Genomic DNA, 23137 nt, shown 5'->3' with positions numbered 1-23137 from the left:
CGGTCTTATCCCTTCTTACTTTCTTTTTTGATAAAATAGATTTCTACCCTCAACTGAAGGTGTACATTGTTTCCTCCATGAGCCAAATATAAAGAGAGTACAGTTCATGTATTTTTTTCCCCGCTATTTCATTGTAAAATCTCTTTCATGTTCATGTCTTATTTATGTCAGATAACAAAACCCATTTCTTAGGTTTAAAAGGGAAAAGCATCCCAAATGGCACCGTGAGAAACATAATCTTGAATCTTGGTAGTTAGAAGTTTATTACTAGTTCTTCACTCCCTACTGAAGATGGTATTTTTAACAACCCAGATGTACCGTCCTGAGAGACCTGAGACCTCGACAACCTGATAAGCTTAAAGAAATACTGCTTGCTGTTGCCTGAGAATGACCCCCTTAGAGTGATAATTATTTGCCTCCTGTTTAGAATAGAAATTCCTTTATTATGACAAATATATCAAGAAACATTTTGATGTTTTTCTCTTCTTTCTATAATTATCCTAAGGCCACTCATTACTGACCCCTCCAGTCTTGGTATTGGGGGATCAGTCCTGGCCAGTAATAAATGCTCTTAAAATGTCATTATTTTGGCTGCCCTGTTTTTCTCTCACCTGGGCACTTCACATTCTCTTGAATCTTGTATTTGATAGTCAAATATTTTATTCAACTCTGGTCTTTCATCAGGAATTCTTGAAAGTTTTTTTTCATTGAATATCTACTTTTTTTCCTTCTGAAGAATTATACTTATTTTTTCTTCTTTGATAAAGACTATACTTATTTAGGTAATTCTTGACTGTAATTCTAGCTCTTTTGCCTTTCCATGTATCTAGTCCTTTAATGTCAAAATGGTTAAATCTTGTGTTATGCTGATTGTAGTTTAGAGATTAGTTTAGATTCTCTCAACTAATACAGTTCTTAAGAATTACAAATATCATCTTTCTGTATAGGGATATAAACAGCAGAACATTATTGAATAAGTTATAATTTTTCTTTTCTTGTCTTGTATTTGAAAAGATTTTTTTTTTTTTTTTTGTTCAGCTTTGGTCTTTCCAGCAGGAAAGTTAAAAAACCTCCTATTTCTGGGCAGGTAGGTGGTATAGTGTATAGAGAACCAGCCCTGAAATCCAGAGGACCTGAGTTTAAATCTGGCCTCAGACACTTAACACTTACTAGCTGTGTGTGACTCTGGGCAGATCACCAACCTCAATTCCCTCAGCAAAACAAACAAACAAACAAAACTCCCATTTCATTTAATGTCCATTTTTACCCTGTAAAATTATGTTCATTTTTGTTTTATAGTTGATTTTTGGTTATAATCCCAGCTCCTTTTTCTTCTGGAATATCATATTGCAAGCCTTCTGATTCTTTAATATAGAAGCCATTAAATCTTGTGTAATCCTGACTGATTTCTTGATAATTTGAATTGCTTCTTTCTGGCTGCTTGCAGTATTTTTCCTTGATCTGAGAGTTCTGGAATTTGAATATTTCTGATAGGTTTCATTTTGGACTTTCTTTAAGGAGATGATCAGTAGACTCTTTAAGTTTCTTTCGACTTCTGTGATATCAGGCAGTCTTCCTTGATAATATTTTTTGAAAAGATGCTATCCAAACTAATTTTTTTAAATCATAATTTTCAAATAGTTCAGTAACTGTTAAATTATGTCTCCTGGATTTATTCTCCAGGTTAAAAGTTTTTCCAAAAGGGTATTTTACATTTTCTTCTATTCATTCTTTTGATTTTTTTTTTTGATTGACACTTGATGCCTCATAGTCATTAACTTCCCCTTTTCCAATTCTAATTTTTAAGGGATTATTTTTTTCAGTGAACTTTTGTACCTTTTTTTTTTTTTTTTTTTTTTTTTTGGCCAATTCTACTTTTTAATGAGTTTTCTTGGTGACTTTATGTATCTTTCCCCAAATTTTTGTGCTACTTTTACCAAACCTTTTCAAACTTTTTTGTAATGATTCTTCTGCATGATTCTCATAGTCATACATTTTTTCCTACATTTTTTCTTCTTCCACTCTTATTTTAGTTTAAAAAAATTTTTTTTAGTTCTTCCAGGAGGACTTTTTGGACCTGGGACCAACCCATATTTCTCTTTGAGGCTTTGCATTTTTTGTCATTTTTGTCATCTTCTATGTTAAAAAAAAAAAAAAAAAAACTTATTGCTGTGTTGTTTTCTATGATCAGGCTTTTTTGTTTTTCTGTTCATTTCCCAGACTATTTTGTGACTTTTAAAAATGAGCTCTTCTACTGGGATATGGGTGACACTGTCCCAAGCTTTTTGTTCTGAGGGCCAGGAGCCTGATCACTTATTTTCTTTACCTAGGCCACTGGAACTGGCAACTGACCTGTTGTTCAGGGGGATCTAGACCTGATGGCTAGCTTGTTTTGGGGATGCAAGGATGGGGATTGAGGCTGTTGTTTGGCCTGCTTTACTGGGAGTAGAGGCCTTATAAACTGTCTGTCTTTACTGCTGACCTGCTGAGCTGAGGGTCTTAAGTTACTGCTGTGCTAGGTCTAGGCTTGCCTGGATACTACCTGTGTTGGGCTGTGCTCCCCTTTTATGTAAGTGGGACAGATTTTCTCTAACATTATTTATCTTGGACTGAATAATTGTTTCATGTAGTTGTTTTGTGGGTTCTGTTACTCCAGAATCAGTTTTGAGGCTTGATTTAAAGTTGATTCAAGGAAAATTGTTGAGATTTTAGGCACCTTTCTCCTTTTTCTTTGCCATCTTGGCTTCTACCTCCTTGAATGTCACTCTCTATGTTTAAATCAACCTTTCTCAGATTCTTCTTTTCTCATATATAAAAGAAATATAATAATTGTACTCCATGTCTAAAAGGGTTATTGTGAGATACATAAAAAGGTAATAGAAATCCAAATAATTAGTATTTATGGTGAAGCTAAAAAAAGTTATTTTACAAACTGTTCTTAAGGAGTTTTCTATAGAATCTTGAAGTGATACTAACTTTGAACTGGACCTAGGGCCCATAAAGGTGTCTTGTATTTGAGGAATGTGAATAGGGGTGCCCACAATTTAAAGATATAAAGAAACAAAAGATATTTGTTTAGCCAGTTTTCAGTTAGTCATGGAATAGCAAAAGATTTTTAGTTGCCGCAAGAAAATGTGTAGTCATGGGTCATTCCTGAAATGCCTTACTAATTTTATCTTTTATTTTATTTATCCTCTTTCACCCCCAGCTTTTTATTTTATCTTTTCCAGAATCTATACTTTTTCCTTCCTGTGTATATTTTGTCTCTACCCATCCCAGTTTTTCAGCAAATCTTTTGAGGATTTTTAATAATTGTAGCAGTTTCCTCTTCTAAATCAATATTGTAGCTGCTATATATATTCTTTTTTGTTTTCAATAGTCAGATTATCTTCAAGCAAAACTATGGTATAATGAAATATGTTTAGCTAACCAGGAAGATTTTGAAGGTAAATTGCTATTTTAATATATTTGAATATACTAACAATTTAAATAAAAATAAATTCAAAATAATGATGCATTACCATATTTGAGGTAGTTGGCAAAATTTAATTTTAAAGTTTCAAATAATATGCATCAGTAAGTAAATATTATAAGATAGTTTTGAAGCTAAAAAATTATAATACCAAATATATTAACCAGTCGAATCCTGTAGCCTTTAGAAATGTAGATTATAGCTATGATTTGTCATTTTCTGTTTTCCAGATGATTACATTGCGATCACTTTTGAAAAAAGTAGGACCATGAGTCAGGTAAACTATTGCCTTAAAAAGGAGGTAAATTTTTTTGTTGTGAATGCTTTTTAAAAAATATATAACACTTGAAAATGAATTTCAGTTTTCTTGATTAGAAAACATCATTCTTTCTTCCTAACTATGAAAAAAATTCACTAGCTTAAGAATATGTCACGATATTAACAAAACACTTACCAGATGAAACTTTCCATTACTGAGTGAAATACTCTGCAACACTCATTGGACTTACTTCATATTTGCAAACTGGCTTAGTAATTATACAAACCCGTTTTAAAGATCCAACCAAGATCCAGTAGAATAATACTATAGTTCACAGACGGTGATATCAAATAGTGCATCTTATATGAAGTGTAACTCTAACTTTTATTTCTGTTTTCTTTTTTTTCTTTTTTGGTAGTTGGCTACTTGTTTCTATAGTTTTGCTCCATTTGATGATTGGAAAAGTTGCATCCCCAATCCTAGAGAAAGAAGGAGGAGAAAAGGTGAAGCTCAACTGATATCATTTCTTGTTGATATTGAAATGAAATCTGGAATCTACCTCTTTTCTACTAAGGTATATTTTATAACCTTAAGATGATTTATTTTCTTCTCTTTCTTTTTTGTTGCGCAAATTTCTTTAGCAATGAAAATTCACAAAATCATATCCAAATTTAATTATGCTTGGTGGCAATATTACATAATTGAATTGGAATTGGAAAGTTAAGATGAATAATTCTACACTCACTGTATTTTTAGCTATTCTTCAGCTAGTATCAGAAATTTAGAATCAGTTAGAACTTGAAGTCATCTAGTTCAATCCTTTCCTAAAATTGTATCCAGTTAGATGATGCTTAGAGCAATTACTTGGTGCGTAAATAGTGTGCTGGACCTGAGATCAGGAAGACTCCTTTTCTTGAGTTCTAATCTGACCTTATATACTTAGTAGCTATGTAATCCCAAGCAAGTCACTTTACCCAGTTTTCCTCATGTTTTTCATCTGTAAAATAAGCTGGAGAAGGAAATGGTAAACCATTCTAGTATCTTTGCCAAGAAAACCCCCACGTGGGGACAGCTAGATGGCACAGTGGATAGAGCACTGGTTCTGAAATCAACCCCAATTGACTCAGAAAAAAAAAGTTAAAAAAAAAAAAGAAAACCCCAAATGGGATTATGAAGAATCACACATGAAATGACTGAAGAAAAGATCTTCCTTGCCAAAGTTTCATTCAACTTTTGCTGGAATTCACTGTCATCCAAGGCAGACCACAGGAATATTGTTTTCTTAGATCACAACTCAACCTGCCTCCTTTTCTACACATTGATCTATTATTTTTTTGGTCCCCATTGATCTACACAATTTCTAAACATTGATCTCTCTTTTGGTCCCCAAGGCCAAGAAAAACAAATCTTAATAACTCTAAAGTATTTTTGGACAGTGGCATTTCCCAATTAAGCTTTCTTTTTTTGTTTTTTCCTAAGCTAAAGCTGTGCATATGATACCAAGAGACCTCTTTTTGCAAAGAAAGAGGTGGGGGTGTTTTCTCATACCTCTTTTTTTCCTGAGGCATTTGGGGTTAAGTGACTTGCCTAGGATCACAGAGCTAGGAAGTGTTAAGGGTCTAGACCAGATTTGAACTCAGGTTCTCCTGACTTCAGAACTGGTGCTCTTATCTACTGCACCATCTAGCTGCCTCTCCTTTATTTTTTTCTTTTCTTTTTTTATGATTTTTTAGGGGCCATGTTTTTCCTTTGTAATCTGACATTCACTTTTGATTGTATTGTGGTTGTTCTTTTCATTTACATTGTTATAGTCATTTGATTTTTAAAAAGTCAAATTAAAAACTTCTCCTTCATCCATATAAAATTTCATCTAAGTAAATTTATTTTTGAGATTTTTTTGGGATTCTGACTGTCATCTAACATATTACTTATTGCTTCTAGCTTTCTGTTACTGCAACTTGATGAGTGTCCTAGGATAGTTCCCTTAGACACTCTGCTACAAAACTTCCCTTCAGCCTTACATTAATTCATCTTCGTGAAATTTTAGTGGAAATAATTCAGGAATTATAACCAGGATATACCTAAATTTGAATCACAGTTCTAGCATTCTCTAGCTGTGTGATCTCAGGAAAGTCACATTACTTCTCTTAATTTAAACTTCTCATCTTTAAAATGAGAGCAAATTTGCAATACTTACCTTACAGAGTTTTTAAGAAAATATTCTGTGAAATTTAAAGCATCATGTAGTTCTACCAAGGGTATCAAGGTTTGAATCTTATTTCCTTCAGTTCTTCATTGTATGACTGTAAGCAAACACAACTTTTTTGAATCACAGCTCAGTTGTAAAAAAAAAAGGTGATAGTAATATTTACACCCTCAATCTTAGATTAATTTATTGTAAGAAATTCTTCTCTAAATGTCAATCAATGGAGATGATGATAACTTGAGATGATGACATATATTAAAAATGTTCTTATTAATTTATGTATGCTATTCCTGGATAGGGTAATGATAGGCTTTGACTGTGACTGTGCTCTGGTTCCAGTTCAGTTTATTAGAGGAATACTATAGGATATTTTCAGGTCTGTGTTATTATCATTATCTTTTCACTTGAATTCCATTTGTGCCTCATTATGGCTTTAAACTAAACTTGCCACCTCAAAAGCTATGTATGATGGCAGAGCACATGCCTGAGCTGGCGTTACCAAACTCAAAAGAAGCATAGCAATAAATTGTGTGTATGTGTTGTTAAAGGAAAATTCTAGCTAAATTTAGAGTGACTCATAATCAGAAAGTAGTTAGGCAAAAATAAAGTGGACATAACATATCACTACCTGATCACCATCTACCTGAAACTAGTATATATTTTCATTGAAGAAATTAATCTATGAAGTACTATAGTATATTATCATCAGTCATATGTTGTTTTCTAATTCTTCTCATCTTTTGTATGTATCATGAATTTCTTGTCTCATGCATGTTACATCATTTTAATCAATATTTATTAAACATCTTCTATGTGCCAGCCACCTACGTAGTGCAGAAGAGAGAACACTAGGCGTGGAGTCAGGAAAATCTGAGTTAAGATTTGGCTTCATTAACAATGATACATATAGCTATTAATAAAGTGGGCAAGATACAACCCTATTTTCCTCAATTTCTCATCTGTAAAATGGGAAAACACAGGAGAAATGCTGCAGTTGTTTTTCTGCAGGAAATTAAAACCTGCAGTTATCTTTGTAAAGAAAACCTCATGGACAAGTCTATGGGGTCACAAAAAATCAGTCACAACTGAATAGCTGAACAACAATGTGCCAAGATTTGTACTAACTGCTGGGAAACTCATTGATTCCAAATCTATCTGAATACACTATAATTCAGTTCACAGCTCTCTGTCTTGTCCATAAAGAAATGGAAAACTGTCAAATAGCTTCATGAAATCCAAATATAATCTGTCCATGTTATTCCTCTGATTTTGCAACATCTTTGTGCATTAGAGAATGGTTTCATAAATTGTACATCTAAAGAAAAACAATTTCTGACTTAACGGTTGATCTCACAGACATAGATGAGCCTCATTACACATATTTCAATGATGGACATAGTGGCTACTATTTAATATCTTCAAAATTGAAAGAAATTTGCTAGAGGTTATATTCTGTTACCATAGCTTTTTAAGAACCTATGATAACCACCATGGCATACTAAGATATTCTGTTGAAAATGAAGTGGGAAATGAATTAAAATGATTGAAATCTCCATGATTTTTTCTTTTTTGTTTTGTTTTTTAGATTCATTCTTTTGTTGTTGTGAGGAAATTTATAAATAAATCTCCAAGGCCTGAACTGTTATTTCCAAGTTTTTCTTTTCCTTCTGATTTTCATACTGTTGTAGGAATGGTTTTTCATCCTGGGACTCATTTTCTGTATGTTTTTGGAAATCAGGTATGTAGCCATTAAATTTTCTTATCTAATGAATATGTGTTAAAGTTAAGATGAAATGGCCAAAGCACATAGTAATAGATCTTCTTTATTTTAATTTTCACTGATAATTTCATATTTGTTTTTTATTTTATATCATTTGGTAATGTCAAGAATTTTGCTGTCATAAACTTTGTTCTTTTGATTCTTCACTTGCACAAGAAATTTAAGCTCTAGGGGATTTTTTCCCAAGATGATAATTGCACGGGGTTGAAATAAACTGGTAATCTGGAGAGCATTAGCATTCTTAGAGGTTCTTGGACTTAAATGCTTATTTATTGGTCCCAGTTGATAAGAGTCAACAGTTGGTATTGGTGAAAAAAGTAAGCACCTTTTCCGTGTTGGCTGTGAGATCAGGTTAGAAGCAAATTTGGTGTTCTGAGGGGAGTAGTGTTATTCTTAGGGTTTTTGTGCTTAGGGCCCTGGGCTGTCTCCACTTGGCTCTGAGGGGAGGTGGTAGTGGTTGGTGGTTTGACTTGTGAAACACATGCCAATGAGGAAATTAAAATTCTGCTTTTACTCTGTAATTGACCCTATTCCCTATTTTGTTAAGTTCGATTTCTCAGTTAAGCTAAAAATGTGTTTTTTTCTAGTTCAAATTAAAGGCATGTTTGAATGATGTTATTATTCCCTTCCAACTAGCCCCAGAGATATCTGTTTTGTTTACCTATAAAAAGAAAGCAGTTTATGTCAAGCCCTTTTAAAAGGGAGAGTTCTGCCTTTTTCTCTCCAGAAATTAAGAATGGTTTGAACCCAAGGAAAGAACTAACTGGGTGGTCCTAATTGCAGTGATTCTAATTTTTTATTCAAAATTACTAGATGCAATTGAAATCTGTAAAACACTAGACATGTCTTAATTATTGGAATGCTGTGATATCCAGTACACTGAAGGCCAACCCACCTTTCCCAGCTGTAGCCAATTGTGACCTTTTTCAACCACTCAGAACTCCTCTTTTCTTGTCTCAATAAAGAGGATTTTCCTCTTCCCTCATGAAATTGTAATTGCTGTCCTGACAGAAAAGGCCAGTCTGACACACACTATTAATAGCTATATGTCATTGTTAATAAATTGTTATCTAGCTCAGAGAAAACATGCCATAATGTGGCATCTTATTTGCCACACAATCTATTACTCACCATCAGAGTGCCTCATTGCTTCAGCAGACTGGGTGTCCTGTCCTGTGAGTTGTAGTTGGTCTATAGTTGTTGGGGATATTTGGCCCCTCTCTTCACAGGAACTACTATAGTACTTCAATGATGGGATAGAAGCAGGATTAGTCATCTAGTGGGCAATTTGGTTGAGGGGCTTGGGCTATCTCCATCAGCACCAGAGGGAATGTGGTAGCAGTATTTTGATTTGTGTGATGTGTGTCATTCCCTTTTTCATCATCAGGGTGCCTTGTTGCTTCAACTATATTGGTTGGATGCCTATGTAGGCAGTGGTCAGTTGGTGATATTGAATTCTGAAACTATAAAACTTTTGAGTGTCATTGCTTTACATGTGTATGTAGCACATTTTTGTGTTCATTGTATAAATTGATTTCCTGTTTTGGCTGCCTTCATCCTGCTGCAGAAATAATAATAATAATAATAATTATTATTATTATTAAAAGAGATAAGGAAAACTACAATATACTTAGAGGCACTATAGACAAAGTAATATCAGTCCTAAATATGTATGAACTAAATAGCATAGTATCCAAATACTCATAGGAAAATTTCATAAAATCGGAGAAATAGGTAGACATTAAAGCTATAATAGTAAGGGATTTCAAGCATCCATTTATTTAAACCCTAGAAAAATCTAACTAAGTGAGTAATCACATGCCTAAATAGAATTTTAGGAAATTAAATGTCCTAGATTTCTGATGAATAATTAGGAAAAATAGAAAGAATCACACTTCTCTCAGCATTGCATAGCATTTTTACATAAAAAAATCATAAAACCTAAAAACAGATTCAGAAAAACAGAACAATTAAACATGATATTTTTTACTGACCACATTATCATGAAAACTTTATTTTTAAAAGGTCCCTTAATGAAAGATTTTTTAAAATTGGAGATGAAGGGGATTGGGGAATAGTATTTCCAGACTGCAAATTGTACTATAGCAGCAGTTTTCACTACTCTCTGGTATTGGTTAAAGAATAGAAGGATAGGATGAGGGAGAAAAGGGAGATTTAGAAACAATAGAACTCAATAACAGTGTTTGATAAAGTGGAAAACATAAATCACCAGGCAAAATTCTGTATTTGATTTAAACTTCTGAGAAAACTGGAAAGTAGTCTAGCAGAAGCTAAGCTTAGACCAAAGTTTCACACCACATTTCCACATGACATTATTAAAGACTATACTATAAAAAATGAGAACAGAAGCAGATCATATATCTCTTACATCTTTTTGTAGGAGATATATTTTTTAACAAAATAAAAGATAGAGACAATTACAAAAGATAAAATATATAACTTTGATCACTTGAAACTAAAACACCTTTGCAGAAATTAAAGCACCTAGGATAAGAAAGGAATTGATTAAATGGGGGGATTTTTTATCAAATTTTTCTGATCAAAGTTTGATATCCAAGATACAGAAAATTCTGTCTGCATGTATATGTATATATATATATATATATATATATATATATATATATATATATATATATATTTGTGTATACACACATACATATAATATACATCAATGTGTATATGTGTATATACTAGTAGTCATTTTCCAATATATTGATTGAAAGATATGAACAAATAGTTTTCAAAAAAGAAATTACAGAATATTCAGAATTATATAAAAGAAAGCTCCAAATAGTAAGAGAAATGCAAATAAAAACAGCTCTGAGATTTTACCTCACACCTTGCAAATTGGTAAAAGTGATAAAAATGGCAACATTGCAGGGTAAGGCAAACTAGAACATTGTTGATGGAATTATGAGCAATTTGGACTTATGCAAATGAAGTGACTAAAATGGTCACACTTTTTGAACCAGACTCAGTTGACAGGCAAGAAAAACTACTGCTGGAAGTACAGAATCATTGATAAGAACTAAGTCCCTATAAACTCTGAAAGATTTATAGTAGTCCTTTTTTGTGATAACTAAGAATTAGAAATACCATAGATGTCCACCAATTGGGGAATGTATAAAGGAATTATGGTACATTAATAAAATAGATATCACTATGCTGTAAGAAGTGATGTGAATTATGGATAAAGAAAAGCAGTGAAAGATTTATATGAACTGATTGTGATGCAGGCACAACCAAGAAAGCAATATACACAGCAACTATGATGATATAAATGGAAAGAATAACTACAAACTAAAAAAAAATTAAAATTAAATATAACAAAATTAAAAAGATGAAACAGGACTTGAGTGAAAAGATGTGAGAGGGTATTTTCAGCCCTTGTTCATGAATGTGGAAGATATACAGGGTGTGGATCTTTGCACATGTTATTTGTGTACATTGAATATATTTTTGAACTTTTTAAATGTATTATTTACTTGTGCTGATTTCATTTCCCTCTATAAAAACACCGTTTGCCATATAAAAATAGCTTTCTGGTAGGGAGTGAGGAAGAGATACTTGGGGCAATTGTTGTGATGTAAGAAACATAAGATATCAATAAACTAATTTTTTAAGAGGAAAAAGAGAGGAAGGATACATTGACAGAAAATTGGAGAAAAGAAGGGGAAGCTTATTAATACACATGATTTAATTGCACAAGTAGAACTCCATACAAATGTGGAAGGAGTGGGAGCATCAGTTATCACTTGAATTTCACTTATATCTAAACTAATTAAAAGAAAGCAGAACACCCCAACATACATACACAGTTTGGTATAGAAATATATTAAGTACATCAAGGAGACAGAAAAAAGGGAAAATGAAGTATAAGAAGGAGGAACTTTTGGAAGGGACTAATTGTAAGCAAAGCAAGCCCTAAATTTGGAAAGGTAATGCAGAGACAGATCATGGAGTGTGGAAAGAATAGCAAAGTCTTAGAAGACTGGAACAATAAGAGGGGACTATTTCATGAATGTCTATAAATGTCAAACCGAGGACTTCATATTTGTTCTTGGAAAGAACTCACACCTCATCAACACTCTCAGTAACCTCTATCAATCTGTTTGGAGTTTGGTTGGTATAAAACAAAGAATTCTTCTTAGAGCGTCAATGTAAAGAGGATCCCAAGTCCATCAATCTTCGAGTGACTGCACTCACTTTGGACTGCATTCCCATTATACCCTGTACCTGTTACCTTTTTATCCTTCCACCTTCTTCATTTCAGTTTCTTTCTTACTTTCTTTTTTTTTTTTTGTAGTTGTTGTGTTCCATCATTAGATTTTAAGGTTCCTGATGTTAGAACTTATATTTCTTTCCAACATACCCCCTGAAGTTAGCAGAGTGCTTGGCATGTGCCAGACATAATAAAAGTTTATTGATTTACTCACTGAATCTGAAATTCACTGACTAGAAGGTGATATGGTCAAACCTGAACTTTAGGAAAATCACTTTGGAAAATGAATGAAACATACATTGGAATGCAGTAAGATTTGCATCATGGATATTAATTTGATTTATCTAGGAAAAAGTCTATACTAGAGTAGACTCTATTCCCATAGTAACTGTCCATGGTTGGGTGCCTTTCACCTCTAATTCTGGGGTGAGGGTGACGGTGCATTTAGTTTCAGGTCTTCTTTCAGTTCTTCACTATTATCCTGGAACCCAAAACCAAGAACTCTATCCTTCCGTAAGTGCCTGCAGTCAGCAGTTTCCCTGCCACACTGCTTCTGCACTCACTAAATATGTTCCTTCTCAACCAGAGCAGTGCCTGTCTTAGAGAGAGGTCAGACAATGCAATGGCCTCTCAGTCTCCTTGTATCATCCTCTCACACGAGGAGATCTATTCTGCAGGTCTGCGTTGGATCTCCAGCAGCCACTGACAGGTGGCTCTCGGTAGCACAACATATGGTGCCTGAACGTGGGGTATAAGAAGTACAAGAATTACAAGAAGAAGCAGGAGCCTTCCAGAAGCAACAGTGTTTCAGAGCTGTTCATGAAAAGGATCCTTTCAGAGTTCCTTCAGTAACCTGCGGGGAAGGAAAGGAAGAAGAGCCCTGATAAGGCTTTTTTAAAAAGCTGGGGTAATTAAATGGGCCAACACATCAAAGGGCTGAACCAGGAGACAAGAGACTTAAATAATGCCTGTTCTGACTACTGTTCTCTTCTACATTTGAAAGTTTGCTTCCATGATATCTCACAAGATCAACACTTTCCACAACCATCCAGAAGTGATTGTGCTGCTTGCATCCCTCAGTGTGCTGAGGGGGGAAAATAACAGCAAAAAACAAAAAAACGGGAATTGTTAAGGGGCAGGTCAATTCTCTGGGAACCTCCACAACTGTGGATCATAACATCTGGAGGAGCTGCAGAGCAGCCTTTGCTGTCACAGATGTTGTGGACTGGAATGAGATAAATTGGAGGCAGAGGGAAGAGGATAGAGGTCAGACAATGCAATGGCCTCTCAGTCAGAGAGATCATAGAACAGCAACTGCCTCTCAGTCTTGTATCATCCTCTTACAAGAGGAGATCCATTCTGCAGATCTGAGTTGGATCTCCAGCAGCCACTGTCAGGTGGCTCCTGTGCATTCCAACAGCTCCCATGAATTCCAATTTTTCTTTTTTTTTATTCTTTTAAATTTTATTGATTATTGATGTCTCATCGAGGTATCAGCTTCCATTTACCCATTTCTAACTTTTAAGCTATTGTTTTCTTCTAATCAACTTTTATACTTTTTTTCCATTTGGCCAATTGCACTCTTTAAGGAGTTGGTTTTTTCAGTGGATTTTTGTATTTGGTCAACTCAACTTTTTGAGCAATTTTCCAAGCAGTTGATTCATTTTTCATAATTCTCTTGCATCACTCTCATTTCTTTCCCCTACTCTCTCTTATGTGATTTTAAGTTCCTTTTTGAATTATCCTCCACTCCTCATTTTTCTTTGATATTTTGCCCACAGGTGTTCTGATCCTCTTCTAAGTTTCTGTTGGTCTTCCCTGTCACTATAATAACCTTCTATGGTCAGTTTGTTTTAGTTGTTGTTTTTTTTTTTTTTTTGCTCATCTTCCCCCCCCCCCCCCCCCCCCCAGCTCCTGTTTCTTTTAAATTTGAGCTGTACTCCTAGTATTGCTGAAAATACTGTCTACCTTCTTGTGCTAGACCCTGGATGTTTATCTGGTGCCCCCCTGATGTTGCCCTAAGGCAGACCCTTGTGTCTGGTGCTGCATCAGGGGGTTGGGGTTAGCAGTTGCTGGCACTGCTGAAGGCCATAGGCTTCTATCATCTTCTTTGGTGCTGAGTTTGGGTCCTTGTGGTGCTATATGGCGTGTGCTGAGGTCCAATATTTCCCTGGGGCTGCACAGAAGCACATGGTGGTCTAATAGCTGGAGAACATCTCCCCGGTAGAGTATGCCTACTTGCTCAGAGCTGTGCCAAGGTAGTGATTGTCTGGCCTCCAGGGGACACCTGAGGCCACACCCAAGCAGCAGAGGCCTTGCTGCTGGAGAATTCTGGTCTTCCCGAGCCTGTGCCGTAGCCTGTGGTGGTCTGGCCTCTGGAAGACAGACAAGCTTCTTATTCTGAGGCTACCCTGAAGTACATAGTGGTTCCTGGAGCTGGAGTCTCCTTGGCTGGGCCAGGACTCTTAGGGGATCCTGCTGTTGGTAACTGCCTGCTCCACCACTGGGGCTCAAGATCTCCTGCTGGTTTTCTGAGGTAGGACTTGCTGCCTGCTTGCTGGGAAACTTCTTGTATTGCCCTTCCTTTATCTGAGTGAGAGACTTCTCCTTCTGATCATCCAAATTTCCTAAGCTAACAGATTGTTTTGTCTCATTTTCTTGGTGCTTCCACTGCTCCAGGAATTACCTTGTGGTGATATTTTCTGATTACCTGGAGATGAACATGAGATGATTAGGATGATTCATTGCTTATTATTCACAGAAGTCCATTCCTTATAGTACTCTTTTCCAACAATCCAAAAGGCAATTTTACATATGGACATCACCACCTTCAAACCCTGATTGATTATATACTTTGTAGCAAAAGGTGAAGTTCATTATGGTCAGTTATAACAAGACCTGGAGTTGAGTATGGCTTCAGATCATGAGCTTTTTATTGCAACATTCAGACTTAAATGAATAAAGTAGGGGAAACCATCAGGCCTTAAAGGAATCATCTAAATAACATCCCTTATGAAGTAGAAGTAAATAGATTTTGAGGATTAGATCTGGTAGACAGTGTCCAAGGAACTATCTGATGAGACCTTTGAGATAGCTAAGGAAAGAAGGAAAGTGAAAGGTAAAGGAGACAGTGAAAGATAATCTCAACTGAATACAGAATAACAAGGAAGGATAGGAAATTTCCTTAAATGAATAATGCAAAGAAGTAAAAGAAAACAATAAAATAAGAAAAATCTCTTCAAGAAAGTTAGAGATATCAAGGAAATACTTCATACTAGAAGACCAGGCTGATTTTTGAAGGGGCAGAGGAACTAGAGACCAAATTGTCAACATTCTCTGGATTATAGAGAAAGCAAGGGAGTTTATGACATTTAGTTTTCCTATATTAACTAAACTAAACTTTGGCTGTGTGGATCACAACAAAATGTGACTAATCTCTAAATATTATGGGTATCTTTAGGAACCTGTATGTGGGTCAAGAAGCAATAGTTTGGACTGAACATGGAATGGCTGGTTGGTTTAAGAATGGAAAAATAAATACAACAAGGCTATATATTGTCACCTTACTTATTTATCTTATATGCAGAATACAACATGTAACATGACAGACTGGATGAATCAGAACTGAACTCTTAAGGAAAGTTGAGTGCTGCAGAATTGACCCTTTTGATTGTGGTACTCAGAAAGGGAATCGAATCAGTCAATATTTTAAAAAAAATTAAAGGATACTCTTAAGATCTTTCTGAAGAACTTTATAATTGATTGTGAGACCATGGGAGAGACTAGCTCAGGACTGCCCAACATGGTGAGCCCACATTAAAGAAGGCCCCATACTTTATGGGCAAAACAGAATTGTAGTAGCTCAAAAGAAATGTGAGACAAGTAAATTTCATAGAATTTCACTGCAAATATTCATATGGGGTATTTTTGTGCATGTCCTGAGGTAGAGCCTTTTCAGCTTATATTAGTCTGATCAGCCACAGTCAGGCATACTACACTATGACTTGGACATAGTGATGTTATTTTGGTCCTCTTTGAGCATGAATTACAGCATCTAATGTAAATTAATTCAGACTATTCATTAAAGAATCAAATACTGAAGCTGAAACTTAAATACTTTGGCCACATAGTGGGAAACAGAGTCCAACAGGACTCATTGGAGTAAACCCTGATTTTGGGAAAAATTGAAAATAAAAGAAAAAAAATAGCAGAGGATGAGATAAATAGTGTCATGGAAACAACTGACATGAACCTTAGACCACCTTTGGGGTATAGTGGAAGACAGAAGGGCCTAGTGTGATAGAGTCCCTGGATTCATGAAGAGTCAAACATGACTGAGCAATAACAATAGTTGTTATTATTATTATTTTTTTTTTGGTAGGAAAGGTTTTGGGGGAAGCTTCTTGATTCTGCTATGTTTTAAGTTTAAAAAGGTAAATGTAGCTATAATCTAAATTTGGGATTAAGCCTAACATCAGCATACCTTTCTAACGAGTGACTTTACATTCAAAATTTTTTGCATAAAATTTTCATCCCATTTCCCTTCTGACTTAGAGGTCAGAATTACATTTCCATAGTTAAAATTTACTAATGAGCAAATATTTCACTATCACAGTAACATTTATAAATGGCCAGATGCTCTGTGGATGTAATATGGCTTCTTCTATTGGAAAGCTTGTAAGTGAATAAATATAGAGCATAGAATATTTGCACAAGTATTTGGAAAAAACAAAACCAGGGAAGTTCAATATCATATTATCATTTTCCAATTTCACTGACAAATGAGCGTATAGAATAATAGCTCAACCAAATAGAAAAGTTTAGAGTTTTGCCTAACACTTTGTAACTTTGTAGAATATTTTCAAAGACTATCTTCTATACCTATAATGCATTCCTTTCTTCCCATGTCTCTCAGAATACTAATCTTCAAGTTTCAGGTTTTTCTATGATACTTTGTCTGAGTTTTCCATTTGTTGGGGCTCTCACATCTTTTTCAAATTAGCCATTTGCTTCTCTGGCTATGTGGTGTATTCCCTGCTAAGCTATCTGGTGGCAGGACTATCATTTTTGTCTGTATGTATCTTATTGTGTCTTATTTGGACCAGAAATCCATTTTCATCAGTGCAGGGAGCTATTGGTGAGAAATTTCTGGTGCTGGTGCATACCATCAACTGATATGCATCTAATAGTTTTTTTTTTTTTTTTTTTTTTTTTTTTACAAAATAGGAACTTGATAATTATTTGTATAATTGGATTGCATTTTGTAATACCTTTGTAATAAAATATTCCTCAATACAGAAGACAACAGTTCTTCATTTGCTATTATCTCTTCTCTCTAGGTTTGGATTTCATATGATGGAGCTAACACTTTTGAGATAGTGGCAAACTTTTTCGATGAAGTCATAATTGAAACCTACCATAGCTTTCATACTTTAGATATTATCTTTCTTTCTCAGACCTTACAATTATATTTTTCTAAAGCAGGTGAGGCATTTAGATCTAATAATGGAAATAAGGAATAGATGCTAGAATTTAGTTAATATAACTATGTAATCAAACTCTATTAACTACCTTATCCCTAAATGCTTGTTCAAAACCCATAGTCCTCTTAATATTTTTCTTCATAGACAAATTATAAGCACACTCGTTTAAGGTTTCTTTTGGTATTAAATGTTCCTAAGGATATTGGCTTGGCTAAAATCCTTCTCTGATACCTTCATCATGGCATGGAGGTGATCCCATGTTCTTGAAAGCCATGGCAGCTGATTACAAGTTGTGGCAGGTCCTACCAAATTGAAAAGGCATCTGGAAACAGGACTAATGATGGACTCCATAAGCTTCTTTGGAAGACCAGCCCAAGCGTATAAAGATTTAGCTATAAAATGTTGGTCAACAGGTGATAAATATTTACAATTAAAATGTCTTATGAAAACTACCTAGATATTAAGGCACAGAAGAATTGTTGTCTGCCTTGACAGAAAGATTAATCACACTGATGAGATTACAGATCATTAAAGTTGCCTGGTATACTATTATCAAATAGTACAGGGACAATTCTCCACAGCTATTGTCATTAAAAGAAAATTCCAAAGAGTATTTCATTTCCTAAAGTAGTTATGTGGTATTTAAATTCTGTATTTTATCATCAATTTAATTTACTGATTTCTGACTCCACAGGTACCCCTCTTCTGTTCCTCTTTGCTTTCATCTTCCTTTTGTGTATTGTCTTTCCCACAAGATTATAAGCTCCTTGAAGTCAGGGGATTTTTTTTTTCTTACTTGTATCACCATCTTTTATCACAGTGTATAGTATGGAATAGGTACTTAATGAATGTTTTTTGAATTGAATTTTTATTTTTTTCTTACCACAAAGACTAATCCATTTACATATTCAGTTGAAAACAACCTGTGGGTTATGAGATTGAGATTTCTTTCCTAGAACATAATTATACCTATACTATAGACTAAGATGATTTTCAGTTGTGTTTTAATTACTAGCCCATTAATGTCTCTGTAACCAGGACAATACCTAATTCTTGGAGGGCAACAGTAGTAATAGTAAAAACTGAGGGCCTCCATTCATTATAAGAAACTGCTTCTACCAGAGGACTCTGCTGTATGACTGTCTGGCCAGTTACTCATCATATGACTGTAAATAGCTAAGAAGATTTTTAGAGGAACCACTTCTACAACCCTTATATAGTAACTCCTATGATGAATCTAATTGGTTTTTTTAATCCTATTTCATACAGAAGCTACTCTAAATCTCTTTTTTTCATCAAGGCTTTGATAGCTCTTTCTAATAAAGGATCTTGTTTTATGCTTTACAAAAACTGTTTGCTGTGATCTCTCCTTTTGTTCATCTCAAAGCCCCTTTGACATTATTCACCAGTCCTTTCTCTTTTATGTCAGCCTCTGATGAAGAGGTAATTCTTCAGAAGATTTTTTTTTCTCCATCCTCCCCCCCCCAACCCCCCCCAATCTTTAAATTCTACCTATCCATTGGTATGTTCCCTATTGCCTATGAATATATCTGTCTCCCATATTCTTAAAAAAAATCCTCAAATCTCTTATTTTATGCATTTATGTGTGTGTATGTATATATGTATATTCTTTTCCATAGTCAAATTCTTAGAAAACTGTCTGCAATCATTACCTTCAAATTTTCCTCCACTTAATCATTTCTCAATCCTGGCTTTCTAACTGAAATTGCTCTCTGAAAAGAAAATTGGCCTTTATGAACAATTTATTAAAATTTTAAAAAATTTATATTGTTGCAATCATTATCTATTTTTTTTTTGGTTCTTCCTACTTAATATGAGGAACTTAACAGTACATCATGTTCATCCTAGACTCTCAATTTTTCATATTCATCATTTTTTATGGCATAGTAATATTCTATTATAGCAATATTTCTACAAAGAGTTTTTGTTCCTTTACCTCCTGTGAACTCCTTTCAACAATAAACAAATGTGTTCTGAAACCCAAGAATAATTTGATAGAATACTCATAATAATCTGAAATTATATTATTAAAGAACTTTTAGTGTGATCCCCTCATGAGCTTTATGAGCTACAAATATACAAATATGTATATTATATTATATTATAATACAAAATGTCTATTTATATACAACAATTTGTTTAGCCTATGTCCAATTATGTCCATATGTTTTTATATTCAATTTTTTGAGAACCATTTTATTCATATCCTTTGATCATTTATCAATTAGGTGATGGATTAGTCTTCTTTATTTGTTTTAATTCTTTATGTCCTTGGATATTTCCTCAGAGATATTTTATGCCAAGATTTTTAATGCTTTTTTTTTTTGCTCTAAATGCAGTTTTGATTTTGTACATGTAAAACTTTTAGATTCAGTTTATTTAGAATAATTAGTTTTACCTTTTTGGATTAGATTTACATTTAATCATAATATACATAATGAAAAAGGTAATGTCATTGTCTTCTACTTTTGTTTTTGGTGGTATAACCTTTTATGTGGAAATTTTGAGCCTATTTTGAGCTAATTGTGGCATATATTAGACACTATTAGTATAAAACCCAATTTCTGCAAAAATAAATTTCATTCCCTTCCCCAGAAATACTTATCAAATGGAGAACTCTAAGCAGTTTATTGAATTCTTGAATTTACAAAAAATTAAGGTTATTTCTTATTTCTGATTCCTGTTTGTATCATCCATTTCTCTAATTTGCCATTCTATTTTTAACTAGTAATAACACATTTTATAAAGATTATCACTTTCTATTATAATTTGAGATTTGGAAATGCTTCCCTGCTTCCCGCTTTAAAAATATATTTTTCAAATTTTAGGCCATCCCCCCAAATTAATCTCATTTTAAAAAATTCATAAAGTATCTCATTATTAATTTGGTATAGCATTAACTATATGCTAGCTCAGGTAGAATTATTATTTTTCCTATCCTAGCATGGTCAAAGGATGAATACTGATTATATCCCCTCCCTGCAATTATATTCATCCAGAATTTGGTACAGTGGACAACAAGTAAAAAAATGTAGTCCTTAATTCTGCTTTTGTACTATGGTAGCCAGGAATCTATTGTTGATCTCAGAGCTTAGTACAGTGTCTAGTGCATAGTAGATACTGTAGATACTTAATAAATGTTTGTTCCAGCCTTTGTCCCTGGAACCAATCAAGTCTTGAGGATATTATCATAGCTTTTTCAGAAAAAAATAAACTAGCCCAGTCAATATAGGATAAATGTTGCTCCTATAAAAATCCAATTTCAGGGATGTACCCATTCTTTCTCTTTCATGAATATAAAATTTAGCAAGTTCCAAATTAGCATAATTAAGCCCCAAAGAATAATAATTTCTTGTTCCCTTAATTTACTTTTTGCAATTTTGGAATGTTTACTTTATATTGTTCTTTGATGATTGTTTCTATCTTTTTGTTTTTGTATTGATATCTCTCTTCCCCTCTCCCCCCACATCCCAATGATTATTTTTTTTTTTTTTGCTACAAGACTACACGTTCAAAAATATCTATTTATGAAGAAAGTAAAATTTAATAAAAGCAATGTCATGGGGCCTGACTTCTTTTGTATTCTGAGTAAAGAGGCTTGATCTCTCATTACTTCACTATAATTCAGTTCTAAGGCTGTCTTATCTCTGATTCTACTCTTCCAATCATTCCGTCCTATCTATCCTCCCTATAGTTTTGTATCTGTGAGTTGTATTGGCAACATGTATTCTTTATATGTATGCCTTACTATCATTTACGTATTATAAGTAACATTCTTTCCCCATAATATACTTTTGTGTATTTGTGTGAGACCATTTTCTTTGAGCAAATTGCATTTTTTGCCTATTAATGGGAAACATACCTTTAGGGATCTCATGAACTACAGTGTTAAAGAAAAGCTATTCATAGAAGAATAGTTACCCTAGATCTCAAAAGAGCAATCTTTTGGAGACTGGCCCCCTAACTCTTAAAAATAAATTGACTAACTCAGGGGGGATACCAAGACAAAAGACATGAATGAACAAGAAAGTGGAAGAATTAAAATTTCTAAGAGGGAGTGCTTATCAACTATATTCTAAGGCAGTGGTTCTCAAATTTTTGTTTTCAGTATCTTTATCCTATTAAAAATTATTGAGGATCTCTCCAAAGAGTTTTTGTTTATCTGGATTATATTTATTGACATTTACCATATTGGAAATAAAAATTATTTTTGAATTTGTGGACCCTCTAAAAGGGTTTCAGACCCTACTTCAGTAGACATACTTTGAGAACCACTTAGAATCTAAGGAATATTCACCCTTCTTCTCCAATCAAAGTTATCAAGAGGATTATTTGAAATACAAACTTAACTTTTATCATTAAAGAGAAATATAATAAAAAATTTTATATAGTGTTTGCAGATAATTAGCTACTGATGACATCATATCCCAAAACAAAACATTTAAAAATGAAACTTTTGTTGCTGAAAAATGTCACCCCTAAAAAAATTGGAAAAATATTTTCTAAGTTCCTTTAAAGAGACAGCTAGGTGGCACAGGTCCTGGAGTCAGGAGGATTCTGGTTCAAATATGACCTTACCTCCTTACTAGCGATATTACCCTAGGCAAGTCACTTAACCCTGTTTGCCTCAATTTCCTCATCTATAAAATGACCTGGACAAAGAAGTGGCAATCCACTCCTTTGCCAAGAAAACCCCAAATTGGAATCACAAAGACTCAGACTTGACTAATCAACAAAACAACAGCCAGGTTTCTAAAAACTTGTTAATGAAGTTTCAGTGGTTTTTGAAAATTAAAAATAATGCAACACCATTCAGTGTATTTGCACAAATAATTGATGATATAATGGAAGATGGAATTTTAGAAATCAAATTTTAACAGAAATTAAAGTTTTTATTTGTTTTTTTTTAGCTGATACAATTGGGGTTAAGTGACTTACCTAGGGACACACAGCTAGGAAGTGTTGTGTCTGAGGTAGATCCTCTTGACTTCAGGGCTGGTGCTCTATCCACTGAGCCATCTAGCTGCCCCAAAGTTTTTTTTTTTAATTAATGAAACAACCTAAATAATTAGTGTGCTGATCAAATAAACTTCACATTTGTGAAGCATCTTTTTCAGCTGACATCCATAAAAACCAAGTATTGGAATGAATTGAACTAAACTCAAAGTGTAGTATTAAGGAAATGTTTTTTTTTAAATAACAATGTACATTCAAGCTTTTTGTTTCCACTAAAATATTGATAAATTTTAGTAAGAGGAGAAAGGGTTTTGTCTCATTAATAAATAAAACAAATGATTTAAAATTATTTCATTTTCATCTCATTTAAAAATATTTACTTGTGTGTTTTATAATGCACTCAACTTAAAATAGTGGATTAAAAAAGGGGCCTTAAAGCCAGGAAAACTTGGGTTTCCCCATTTGCTGATAGGAATTTAAAAGTTTATAGAGACCACTGGCCTAGAAGATAGATTGATAGGAAGATAAAATAAGTTCTTACCATGTGCAAGCCACTGTGTTAAATCTTGGTGATACAAAAGTAAGAAAGCAAGACAGTCCCTAACTTCAAGGAGCTTACATTATAAAGGGAGAGTTAGAGAAATAGCATGATGTGGAGAAGCCTAGAAGATAAAAGTTCATCTCTTAAACCTTCATGATCTAGGGATTAAGTCCATT

At 33.9% G+C, this 23137-nt stretch overlaps 1 protein-coding gene across 1 annotated transcript in view; it reads left to right on the top strand.

Annotated features, from left to right (window-relative positions):
- The window catches only part of LOC100923378 (cation channel sperm-associated protein subunit beta), a 212392-nt gene that overhangs the window by 53320 nt on the left and 135935 nt on the right, over window positions 1-23137 (top strand). The window contains exons 11-15 of the mRNA XM_031949291.1: window positions 3380-3446; window positions 3703-3749; window positions 4150-4305; window positions 7523-7675; window positions 17300-17444. Of these exons, the coding sequence (XP_031805151.1) occupies window positions 3380-3446; window positions 3703-3749; window positions 4150-4305; window positions 7523-7675; window positions 17300-17444 (568 nt within the window). The remainder of the gene's footprint in view (window positions 1-3379; window positions 3447-3702; window positions 3750-4149; window positions 4306-7522; window positions 7676-17299; window positions 17445-23137) is intronic.

Source organism: Sarcophilus harrisii, chromosome 2 (assembly GCF_902635505.1).
Source record: "Sarcophilus harrisii chromosome 2, mSarHar1.11, whole genome shotgun sequence".
Classification (NCBI taxonomy): Eukaryota; Metazoa; Chordata; class Mammalia; order Dasyuromorphia; family Dasyuridae; genus Sarcophilus; species Sarcophilus harrisii.
This window is presented reverse-complemented; position numbering and strand designations above follow the sequence as displayed.